Below are 12,938 nucleotides of genomic sequence, written 5' to 3' on the forward strand. Positions count from 1 at the left end.
TTTTCCTGGAAGTATGATGCGTTAATCTAGAACGTTTCCAGTCACTTTTGAAAACCATGGGAATGATGCCAAAGAATAGTCTGGTAATTATGATCCCAACTGGCTAAGTTTATTATATCACAGCTCCACCACTAACTGGGAGTGGGACTTTGGGAAAATTATTTAAATCCTCATGCCTTGGGGCACCTGGGTGGCTCAGTCGGTTAAGCATCCAACTTTGGCTCAGGTCATCATCTCATGGTTCATGAGTTTGAGCCCCACATCGGGCTCTGTGCTGACAGCTCAGAGCCTGGAGCCTGCTTCAGATTCTGTCTCTCTCTCTCTCTCTCTCTCTCTCTCTCTGCCCTTCCCCCACTCATGCTCTGTCTCTGTCTCAAAAATAAATAAACACTAAAAAAATTAAAAAAAAAAATCCACATGCCTTAATTTCCTCATTTCTAAAATGTGGATAGCCACCTTGGAGGTATATTCTGAAAATTCAATGAGTTACTGCTTGTGCACAGTTTAAAATGATTCCTGGCACATGGTATGTACTCAGTAAATGTTGGCTATTGTTCCTTTTCAGAGATGAAAACTTGCTGTAGGGTAGACTGAGTGACCCCCACCTCCCTAAATACTCAGCTGATTTTGTGCAAATATTAACCTAGTGTTTCTGAAATTTTAGAAATTTGGGTACCTTTACAGTTTGTCCATATCTGCATTGTAGCACATGTACTACTAATAAATATACTGTATTTACTTGAAAAATTTTAAGTGCCATTTATTTAATTCTATTTCAAAAAGGAAATTTATAATTCTACCTTAAATGATAAACTAGAATTTCTTGCCATAAATAGAAAGTCCTTATAAGAATAATACATAACTGCTAAAGAAAAACATGTTTTGTATGCTCAGAAAGTCATTTCATATAGCTTTGCCAGCGTCAAGCACTCTTCTCTTTGGGAGATGGGGCATTCAGTGTTGTCAACATTTAAGGACCCATTGTGTCCTACATCTTCTTGATCTAAATTTTCTGAAAGCTGTGTGTGTGTGTGTGTGTGTGTGTGTGTGTGTGTGTGTGTGTGTAAGACCTACTCATCCATAATGAGAAAAGTTCAAATTAAGCCAAATCCATTTGACTGACTACAAATTGCTGTAACAGTAGGGAATATAAGCAGGACTTGAATTTTGAGTAGTTTATTAGTGATTCATTTGGCAGATTGTGGAGCAAGAACAACTTTGAGGTGGTAACAGAAATATTTCTGCTGGTAAGCAGCTTACAGAACGTCCTGACATAAACAGTTCCTTAGTCCTCCACGTGAACCCCACATTCTCAAAAGGAGTAATATCAATTTAACAGATATGCAGTATACCTGTGGCATTAAAATTTCAAGGGGAAAATTAAGGAAGAAATGTCTAAAATCTTACCTTCGGTGGGCTATAATGAAAGAAAGGGTTAAGCAGGATTTATGTAGACCAAACCAACACAGAACCACTGAAAGCCAAGCTTGAAATCTGAAACCTTCTAGCTTCAGAACCAGTAATAAACTTGTAAGAATTATCTCTTATCTTCTTGAGGTCACCAGAGGTTGAACCTAATCCTCCATGAAAAAGTCCTCAGATGCTTAAAGATAACTTTGAGGAAATATGTCTTTTTTTCTGTATTTTGCTAAACATCCCTTTTGCCTTGAGATTTTTAAAATTTTTTAACATTTTATTTGTTTTTGAATATGAGAGCACAAGCACACAAGGGGCAGAGAGAGGGAGAGGGAGACAGAGGATCCTAAGTGGGCTCTACACTGATAGCATCAAACCCGATCTGGGGCTTGAACTCATGAACCGCAAAATTATGACCTGAGCCTAAGTCGGACGCTCAACCTATTAAGCCACCTAGGCACCCCACATTTTTTTCTTTTTTTTTTTTTTAAGTATGTCATGGTTTCAAGTCTTGGCATCTTGATCAGTCTTCTGTCAACAGATGATAAAGTAATGTTTAATCAAATGCCAAATGATTGGTGGACAGTATGAGTTCACTCCCCTATATGAGGTATGGGAGAGCAAGTGGATTGGAAACCAAGGGGATATTTTGTTGGAAGAGGTGAGAATTGAACTGGGCTTTGAAATTTTGGCTGAGGGAAAGATAAGAAAGAACATTCCAGATTTAGAGGGTGGAGTTGGAGGTGGCTGGGTAGGAGGGGTGGAATTAGGTATATTCCTGGCATTAACCAGATGCTTAATAAATACTTGTTGAGTATATGTTTATGGCATAAGAATTGATGGTGTATAGTGGCCTGACAAGAATCTGATCAGCATGTATAGGAGAGAGAGAGAGAGAATATTCCAAGCAGGCTCCACACTGTCAGCACAGAGCCCAAGGCAGTGCTCTATCTCATGAACTGTGAGATCATGACCCAAGCCAAAATCAAGAGTCAGACTCTTAACCGCCTGAGCCACCCAGGCATCCCCATAACACATTTTTTATTTGATGAGCGTGGTTGAAGTTACTTCTTACGTGATTATGTGCCAGTTAGAGAGCACAATTTAATTTGTCCCTCTAAGTTTCCCTAATGTTAAAAGATAGTGCTTATGTAGATTGTCAGATGGGATTAGACTGCTTTAGAGATCAGTCCTGTGCAGTGAGATGGTTAGTGGGCTGCCTGGAATTTTTGAGCAGTAGTTCTAACTGGAAGAGTAAGGAAGCTCCTGTAGGCCACAGGCAGTATTGAAAATGTCCAGAGAAGACACTGGCAGGCCAGCTCCCATGGAGATGTAACTTGGGATCTCTATAACCTTGAGGTCCAAAGGCCCTGCGCCCGCCTTTGAAGAGAAGATTCTATCGTGGCTGGTAGTTTAGGCTTAGCTGTTGCTGAGCCCAGCCTCTGCAGGAGCCGTGTGCAAAGGCAAGACTCGGTGCACTCTGGGAGCAGCTGCACTCCCCCGCCAGCTGTTCAACTGCAAGGGTTGTGTTTTCTTGTTGGAGGGAGGGCTAGGTCCTAACACCACCGTCTGTCTGCACATGAATTTCCTTCCAAATGGCCCATCTTGTCTTTATCGCAGTAGCGTCCATCTCTCACTTCATCCTTTTTCCTCTCCCGACGGCTGCCATCCAGTACACGGTCAGCCCCATGCTGGCTCACCTGTCATGCTTACACCTATTTGTGACCTTAGATCAGAGGCCCCAACGAGATACGGTCTAGTCTTTGTTTTACCTCAGGTGTAACCTAGTCAAAAGGCACTCTTTGCAGCTGGCAGATTTCCAGGGACCTTGAGAGCATAGGGGAGTGAGCTCCTTATTTGCCCCAGTTCCTTTCACCAGTAGCTGACCGCTTATTTGAGCTTACACCAAGGAAAGGAAGAATTATAAAGATGGGTATGATGTCCGTGATTTAGGGGAAAGCCTCTACTTGCCTGATTGCCGGTGCTTGAAGTAAGGGAAAAAAGTCCTTATATATGGTTATGGACAAGATTTAAAATACAGCTGCTGCCCCCACCCCGCCCCCCTCCGCAGAGTGATAGCACAGTGAGCTAATACGCACAAATGTGTGAAGGACTTCTCCCAGGTTCTTTCTGAAGAACAGATTGGATGCTGCATTGCGCCCTGACTGCCACAGAGGGGCGTGGCAGAGGTGGCGTGTGAGAAGGGAGAATCTGCATTGTCCAGTTTTGCCTGTTGAACAGTCACGCCTGGCTGTGTCTCCAAGGCTGTGGCAGTTACATACTCGGTAAGGACAGTCCCCCAACCCTATACATAGCTCAAGGTCTTTCCTCCCTTACCGTCTTCACAATAGAAGGTAGTGGGTGATGTACGTACTGATAATGCAGCTTTGGGAGGCAGGATGCATGCTGCTCTGTGATCCAGCACCAACCAAAGCAATAGGATGATAACTCCAGCTGCCCGAGTCTGAAACAGCATGTAAATGCTCTTTGTATGTTATTTTATTTCATCTTCACAACAGCCCTGCAAAGTAAGCACCAGCGTTGGGGCGCTTGGGTGGCTCAGTCAGTTGAGCGTCCGACTTCGGCTCAGATCATGATCTCAGTTTGTGGGTTCAAGCCCCGCGTCGGGCTCTGTGCTGACAGCTCAGAGCCTGGAGCCTGCTTCGGATTCTGTGTCTCCCTCTCTCTCTGCCCCTCCCCGGCTACAACTCTCTCTCTCTCCCTCTCTCTCTCTCTCTCTCAAAAATAATTAAACTTAAAAAAAAAAGAAAAAAGTAAGCACCAGCGTTATACTCTTTTACAGACGAGGGGACCGAGGGTCACTGACATTATTTAACTTGCTGAGATGATAAGGCTAGTGGGTGGAAGAGCCAGGCCAGCCTGCCTGATTCTAGACTCAGGTAGTAACTACTGTTCCATGCTGCCTCTCCACTTGGAAAGCCTTAGACCGCATAGCTGTCCAAGTTCATCTTGCTTTTAGAAAGCACGTTTTTCCTGTTTTTTGAGGAAGATGTAAATAAACATGGTCTTGTGTGACATCTGAGACTAGGTCGCAAGGAACCGTAAGCTGCTGCCTGCTTCCCTGGGGTGCTTGCTCTTGGAACCCTTGTCAAGAGGAAGTTCAAGCGGCCCTTAGAGAGGCACACATGGAGAGGAACCAAGGCCCCTCACTCATAGTTCTGGCTGAGGCAGAACCAAGCTCAAATTTGCTAGACATGTAAGTGAGCCATGATGAAAGGGAACCCTCCAGCATCCAGATAATCCTTTCCAAGCCATGTCACACCAAGACAAGCTGCCTCCATGAAGCCAGCCTAAACTGCCAAATCATGAGCAGGTTAAGAAATTATTGTTTAAATAATGTCAAAGCCTCCCCCTCCAAAAAAAAAAAAAGGAGGGGGGGATTTTCTACTTGAGAATCTGATGGAACGCATTCTCAAACCACAGAAACAAGTTGTCGAGCTTGATGATTATCACGGTGCTTTGGCCTGTGATGTGGCAGCAGCCTTGGGAGGAGTCAGGGTAACGATTCATTTTCTAGCCACCAGTGACCCTTCTCCTGTTCTCTGGTCCACCCAGACCCTCCGCAGCAGAGCAGACTTTGGAGGTGATTTAGGTGGCTCTGCTTTACAGAGTACCTGCTTATTGGCCAGCTGCCCTTCTCTCTGTTGTTTGAGGCTCCAATTTCTTAGAAGGACCTCCTCTTTATATATTTAAATAACATTAATGCCACAGAAATTAAGAAGGTAGCAGGCTTTCCCTGAACTTACTAAGAGTTTTCTAAAAATTTCAGCAGTATAATAGTAGGAGCTTTTGTTGATGGACCACGTTTCCATGACAAAGAAATAAGTGATAAGACAAAGAAACAAACAAAAATCTCTTAAAATACAAAACCAAGTTCAAACAAAAGGAATTCAATCTCTAGTTGCAAGGAATGGAGAGAGAATGTATATTCAGCTTGGTAAACCGGGGCTCTCACTTTGTAGGGCCAACAGTCGTTAGCTTTAGAAAAGGACTGGAGGGGTTGGGGTTGGGATTTTAACTCCCCAGAGGGAAAGAGGCACAACTGTGAGCTGGAAGTGAGCCTCCACAGAGGGCCCAAATCATGATCAAAGGACTGGGGAAATTCCACTTGCCTGGAGAAAATGACGAGGAAGCTTGCTTCCTATATATGGTCTTGAGTTGTGTGGCATTTGGAGAAATTAGAAATAGGTCAGCACCATTTGTGGGATTGGGTCTAAACTTGGGCTCTTGTTTATACTACAGGAAACCCATGTTAAGAGATTAGTAATAAAACTGGTCTCTGAAAAAGTAAACATGAAACTACTCTGTCATGGTTATTTCCACAGTGCAGGTCAAACAATTCTTGCTGAAATTGAGTTCATACTAAAAATTTACAAACCAAATGAGGAAACCACATGTTATGTTATGTTATGTTATGTTATGTTATGTTATGTTATGTTATGTTATTGATAAGTAGGGAGGGAGGAAGGCAGAGAAATTGCATGCCATGAACTGGAAATACGAAAAGTTAAATCTATAAGAAGACATTTTAAAACCAAAAAATTTGTATAAACTGATCAAATAAATTAAAAACTAACTGGATAATGGGAAGAATAGAAATTGCTGTGAGAAAAGAGCAGATAGATTTGGAAAAAAACAACAGTAAAATTTGGAAATGATATCATTGTGAAGTGAAAAGCTCATTAGTTGAGTGAAGTGTTAGATTAGAAAAAAGATTAGAAGAAAATTAGAAAAATTAGAACAAAAGTTAGTGGATTTTAGGATGGCTGTAGGGAAAGCACCTGTAGTATATAACACAAGAGATGAATAGAGAGGAAATATGAACACTTTATAGGAGACAGTGATAAGGCCTTCTAATAGATATCTATATCAGAGTTCCAGAAGGAGAGAGTGGAAGCCAAAGTTACAATGGCTCAAAATTTTCAAGCTGGTTAAATGCATATATCCTTAGGTTCATCAAACATAGCTAATTCTAAACAAACTAAATTGAAAGAGCCATATCCAAGCACAGAGTGATGAAACTGTTGAATATCAGAGAAAAATTTAAAAGGAACCAGAGATAGGGGCGCCTGGGTGGTTCAGTCACTTAAGTGTCCAGCTTTGGCTCGGGTCATGATCTCACTGATTGGGAGTTCGAGCTCTGCATTGGGCTCTGTGCTGACAGCTGGAGCCTGGAGCCTGCTTCAGATTCTGTGTCTCCCTCTCTCTCTGTTCTCCCACGCTCATGCTCACTCTCTCTCTCTTTCCCTCTCTCTCAAAAATGAATAAACATTAAAAAATTAATAATAAATAAAAATAAAAGGAATGAGAGATAAAAGACAAATTATTTCTAGGGGGATTATTATGAAACTGAGTTCTTATCAATAACAAATGTCAAGTGGGGCGCCTGGGTGGCTTAGTCGGTTAAGCGTCCGACTTTCGCTTAGGTCATGATCTCGCGGTTCGTGGGTTCGAGCCCCGCGTCGGGCTCTGTGCTGACTGCCAGCTCGGAACCTGGAGCCTGTTTCAGTCTGTGGCTCCCTCTCTCTCTGACCCTCCCCTGCTCACGCTGTCTCTCTCTCTCCTAGAAATAAATAAAAAAAAAAAACATTAAAAAAAAAAAATAACAAATGTCAAGAGACAGTGGATTCATATCTTCAAAGGGGTGAAATAAAAGGACTCTTAGCTTATCATTCTATACCCAGCTATATTCTCATTCAGAAATGAGAACTAAGTTATTTTTAGGCAAGACAAGGCTAAGAGATTTTATTACTCATTGTTACCATCTGAAAGAATGAATACACAGGCGCTTTAGTAGCAAAGACATTGAATCTAAAAGCAGAAAGCAGAATTCAGAAAGCTATACTGAAAGAAGAAATGGGCAAACGTTCATCAATCTAAGTATCGAACATTTTTTAAAAATAGAGACCATTAGAGTACTCAAGAACAGAACCAGTTGTGTGTGGTATATGTATATGTGTATATGGATAGAGAGAGATTTCTTATAAAGAATAGGCTCACATGATTATAGAGGCTGAAAAGTCTCAAGTGCTACAGTATGCCCACTGGGGACCCAAGAGCACCAATGGTATAGTCCCGGTCTGAAAGGCCTACAGGTTTGAGATCCAGGAGGAGCCAGTATTTTAGTTTGAGTCCAGAGGGAAGTACTCATGTCCCAGATTAAAGGCAAGGTAGAAAAAGTTATCTTCTATATTCTAGTCATGCCTTCAACTGATTGGATGGAACCCATCCACGTTGGTGAGGGCAATATGCTTTACTCCAATTCAAATGTGAGTTGTTCATCTCATCCAGAAACACCATCACAGACACATCCAGAATAATGTTTGGTCAAACATCCAGACACCCTGTGGCCCAGTCCGGTTGACATAAAATTAGTGATCGCAGAAATGGAGAACTTATGTTTACAAACAAAATGATTAGATAAAAAAACAATGGACACAATAACATGCAGGCCAGTGGAGAAGGGGGGCTTCCTGATTGGAGTGAGTGCATTCTAAATTCCTTATATAGCTGACCATTGAACAACATGAGTTTGAATAGCATGGGTCCATTTACATACTGATGCTTTTATAAATAGAGTATAGTACTATAAAGGTGCTTTCACTTCCTTATGATTTTCTTATTAACATTTTCTTGACTTTACTGTAAGAATATAGTGTGTAATACATATAACATACAAAATGTGTTAATTGACTACGTTATCATTAAAGCTTCCTACCAACAGTAGGCCATTAGTAGTTAAGTTTTGGGGAGTTAAAAGTTATATGTGGGATTGCTGACCACACAGGGAGTTGGTGCCCCTAACTCCCATGTTATTAGGAGCCAACTGCACTCAGAATTACAAAGGAGATATGATTAGATTAGATATGGGTTCATTTTAAATTAATAATGAAAAATTAATAAGAATATAGAAGATTTAAATAATACAATGAAAAATCTTGGCCTAGTGGACATACCTGAACCCTGTATCTGAAAATTAGGAACTTTATTATTTTTTAAAGACCTGTAAAATATTTATAAAAGTGGATTGCAAATGAAAACACCAAAGGATTGTGGGGATGAGCACTGAGTGTTATGTGGAAACTAATTTGACAATAAACTATTTGTAAAAAAAAAAAGAAAACACCAAAGGAAGTCAAAAAGATATCCCCAAATGAATATAAGCATCGCACACTTTGACCAAAATGATTAAATTAGACATTTGAAATAAGTTTTTAAATAATTTATGGATCAAAGATAAAATCATAATGGAAGCTACAAAATATTTATAAATAAATGAGAATAACACTTGGGGCATGTAGCTAAAGCAGAATTTAGAGGAAAATTTATAGCCTTAAAAAGTATATGTTAAATTATTACACTTTTATATTACAAAGATAGAAAGTCTGTAAAAAAACAGTACAATGAACTCCAAGTGGAAAGCCGAAAGTAATGAGGAAAAGGATGAATTAAATGAAATTGGAAAGAATGAAGCAGTAGAGAGACTTAACGAAACCAAAATTTAGTTTCTTAAAAATACTAGTGAAATGAACTGACCTCTAGTAAGACTGATAAATAAAAAAGTTTACACAAGTTAATATTAGACTGTCTAAGGTAAACTTAATTGCAGATCCAGACATTAAGTCAGAGTGATGGGTACATGAATGTTTGTTAGGCTCTTGAAATATTTCACAGAAAGCAGGGGTGCCTGGGTGGCCCAGTCAGTAAAGCGACTGACCCTTGGTTTTGGCTTGGGCTATAATCTCACAGTTTTGTGGGTTTGAGCCCTGCATCAGGCTCTGCACTGGCAGCAAAGAGTCTGCTTGGGATTATCTCTCTCCCTTTCTCTCTGTCCTTCCCCCACACATGCTGTCTCGGTCTCTCTCGGGTTAACTAAATAAACTTAAAAAAATTTTTCACAGAGAGCAGATTCTCTTCTTAGACATTATGCCGTAGTCCATACATTGCCTATTGCCTGTCTTCTGTAGCATGCTTCAACAGGTACCAGTTCTCTCCTGTCCTTGTGCATGTAGCCCCAAGTGCATTCCTGCTTTATATGTAGTTGGTAGAAAGTTGAAATTCTAGCAATTGATTGAATCAGCGACAGGGGGTGAACTGTGAAATCAACAGGAGGAATGCATCTAGGAAAGGTTACGGAGGACCAAAGTCTCCTGTCCACATACGGTCTAAAAAGATGGATGCAACTTGGGCTTAGGTAGTAGCTGGCCCAGGGGCAGCTTGTATGAAAGGCACTGGCTTCCTTGAGCCTTTCTTATTCTTAGCCATCCCAGGACTGTCCCAACTGCCTTTCCTTACCTGTTAGATACTGTTCATCCCTTTTGCAGTTCTTATCTTCAGCATATATGCATAAAAGTAAGTTGGCGCTCTCTGGCTTGGATCTGAGACACAGGCATACTTTTATGAAGCTTAAGTGCTAAAATCTGCAAACGGGGGCCAAACATATCCTGGGTCTGTAGCCAAGGCCTTGACTCCCTATTTATTATCACTTTCTCTCTCGCTCTAAAAAATAGCAGGTTGCAAGAAGGGAAAAGACATTTTACTGAGTTTAAAATGAATGTGGATTCAATACATAGTTTTTACTATTCAGTTTTAAATGATTGACTTCTTCTCGCAAGCTCTCTCTGATTTGAATAGTGTTCTATTCAATACATTCAGACTGTTTTTTAAAAAGCTTATTGGCTATGGTGAGGAAAGTTTCTTTTTTCTATAATATTTCCTTTCCTTCCCTCACAAAATAAGTGACTTTCATCGTCTTGTGTCCTAGAGTATTTTCCCTTCCCTTTTAAAAAATTTTCTTGACCTTTATTTATTTTTGAGAGAGAGATAACAGAGAGTGCAAGTGGGGCAGGGGCAGAGAGTGATAAAGACACAGAATCCGAAGCAGGTTCCAGGTTCTGAAATGTCAGCACAGAGCTTGACAAGGGGCTTGAACCCATGAACTGTGAGATCATGACCTGAGCTGAAGTCGGATGCACAGCTGACTGAGCCACCCAGGCACTCCTTCCCTCCTCTATTTTAATAAGAAGAGCCTTTGATCTATGGTCTGCTGTGAGTTATCATACAGTTTGATATGAGATCAGTGATTTTCCAGAGGAAAGAACCTTTGGTCATGTTATCTGGCCGTTTATAGATTAATAATCTTTTCCTCACATGGGTGTGAGAACAGTAGAACATCTTAGTTATGACCAAGTACATGTGGGGAAGGTGCTGTTGTTTGCTCGAGACGTGGTATGAGATCACAGGGACCTTAAAAGAATGTGTCTGTCACTACTGTCTGTTAACTGAGGGGCTGACCAGAGAGAGAACCCTCAAAGAAGGTCACCAGATGCATGAGCAAGTGCTTTTGTCCCCTCCAACTGGCCAGGCCTTAGAATTAAGTTGGGAAACCGAGTGGAATTAGCATGGACGTTACTATCTAATGCTGTTTTTGCAATGATCTATTCTTTTACAATAACGTGATTGGCTGTTTCATATTCCCAATATTTATACCACATATCCATGGTCATTTTTTTTCAGAGATTAAATAGAGTCTGACTTAAGCTTCTGTGAAGCAAATGCCTTCCTTTGATTTGGTTCTTGCTATCACTTACACTTTAACAGAATAACAAAACAGCCACTGTAGCTTTTGTCTCTAGAGACACACAAGAACTGTTTAAGTTAGTGAACGCAGATAGTATTGTCATTTTCTACAGAATATAGTGAGCCTGAGAGGTTTTGTATTCCATAACTTTGCCCAGGCTGAAGAGCTAGTTGTAGAGATGAGGAATCCTATCCAGCCCTGTCAGTGCTCAGGCCTCCGGTGATGATGCTCTATTTAGGGTTCCAGATATGGCTTCTGCACTTGCGGTTACAAACACATTTACAAATGGCTAAGTACATAAACATTGCTATCAGCATGCAGAATAGGAAATAATTAAACAATAGGAAACAATTAAAATAAGTGTTACTTTTTCTCTGTGGGCTCAGTGCTGTGCTTTAGTGAAAAAGACGTAATTTCCTTATTTCTTTATACAGTATTTACTAACATTCATCATATCTGTCAGTGTTCTTACGGTGCTGGACTTGGAAAAGAACATAGTAATCTAAAAAAAAAAAAAAAGATGGGGCGCCTGGGTGGCTTAGTCGGTTAAGCGTCCGACTTTCGCTTAGGTCATGATCTCGCGGTTCGTGGGTTCGGGCCCCGCGTCGGGCTCTGTGCTGACTGCCAGCTCAGAGCCTGGAGCCTGTTTCAGTCTGTGACTCCCTCTCTCTCTGACCCTCCCCTGCTCACGCTGTCTCTCTCTCTCCTAGAAATAAATAAAACATTAAAAAAAAAATTTTAAAAAAAAAAAAAAAGAAAAGAAAAAGACCCCAAATCATCTCCACGTGAATGATGTTGATATGTGGTCTCTGTTCATTCTATTAACTAGATAATTATCCAAAATGCATTTTAGTTTCTGTTTGGGTAGACGCTAAGCTGTTTTGCTGAATGTTTGGGAATCCTTCCATTGGAGGACATGGGAGGATTGATTCCTAGGCAGCACTTGACTTAGCTTTAATTTAGGTGCTTGCCTTCCTCCCATGCAGAGAGAGGAAGAGGAGTTCAAAACAGCAGGGCTGGAATCGCTTGCCTCCAGTTGCTAAGGGTGTGACCTGCTATAACATTCTTCGTTAGATGCTTCGCTCAGTCTTTCTTCTATAGTAGTTCCAGGGGTGAGGTTAATTTAACTTGCAGTTGGATATGTGGAGGCATATTTTGGGGTAAAAATTTATATATATATATATATATATATTTTTTTTTTCTTCCTTAAGTTTCCTTCAGTTGTTAGTCAGTGTTACCTACTTTCCTCATCTGTGAAATGGACATAATGTTTTGTGGCAGTTGATGAGAATTATTTTAAAAAGGTTTCTCAGAGATGCTTTCTTGGGTAAAAGTTATTTTTATTGACATCACTGAAGTCTGATCCGCCCTCATTAAGCTCTCCATGTACCTATGCTTAGTTATAAAATACTTACCTGCAAAAGGTAAATATTTATTTTCTGATTGTTCATGTTGCGTTTTTGTTTTTTTTTTTCCTCCCCCAAGCAGGCTTTTCCAGAGCTAATTTATCTGCAAAGAGACATATGCTTTAGGTCTGTACTTGTTAATTTACCTTGGAAAAATTAGGTCATCTTCAAATCTGGCAATGTGGCTTAAAAACTTGGCAAAATGATCTAATTAAAAGCTTCCCTTGGATTAAAAAAAAAAAGGAAAAACTTATTAGTTACAGTAATGTTTTCATTTTCATAGTTTGTGTGTATGTAGGTACATGTCAGTCCTCATGCCACATTAGAAGTATGTTGACTGTTAACAGTTCATCTCTTTTCTTCTACAGCCTCCAAGTCTGTTATAAATAGTATGCTACGGGACCCTTCTCAGATTCCAGATGGAGTTCTAGCAAATCAGGTCTATCAGGTATTAATCACAGCTGTCTATTTTCAGTGGCAGCGCTATCTGCCTAGCAGAGTAAAGGATTTTAAAC

The 12,938-nt window shown here is 40.5% G+C and overlaps 1 protein-coding gene across 5 annotated transcripts in view; it reads left to right on the forward strand.

Moving 5' to 3' along the window:
* CDIN1 (CDAN1 interacting nuclease 1) overlaps positions 1-12,938 on the forward strand; it is a 208,575-nt gene that overhangs the window by 78,408 nt on the left and 117,229 nt on the right. For all 5 annotated transcript variants that reach the window (XM_039217964.1, XM_039217960.1, XM_039217963.1 and 2 more), the window contains one exon: positions 12,792-12,871. In XM_039217964.1, coding sequence (XP_039073895.1) covers positions 12,792-12,871 — 80 coding nt within the window. The remainder of the gene's footprint in view (positions 1-12,791; positions 12,872-12,938) is intronic.

The sequence above is a fragment of the Hyaena hyaena genome, unplaced genomic scaffold (genome assembly GCF_003009895.1).
Source record: "Hyaena hyaena isolate Hyena2069 unplaced genomic scaffold, ASM300989v1 scaffold_727, whole genome shotgun sequence".
Classification (NCBI taxonomy): Eukaryota; Metazoa; Chordata; class Mammalia; order Carnivora; family Hyaenidae; genus Hyaena; species Hyaena hyaena.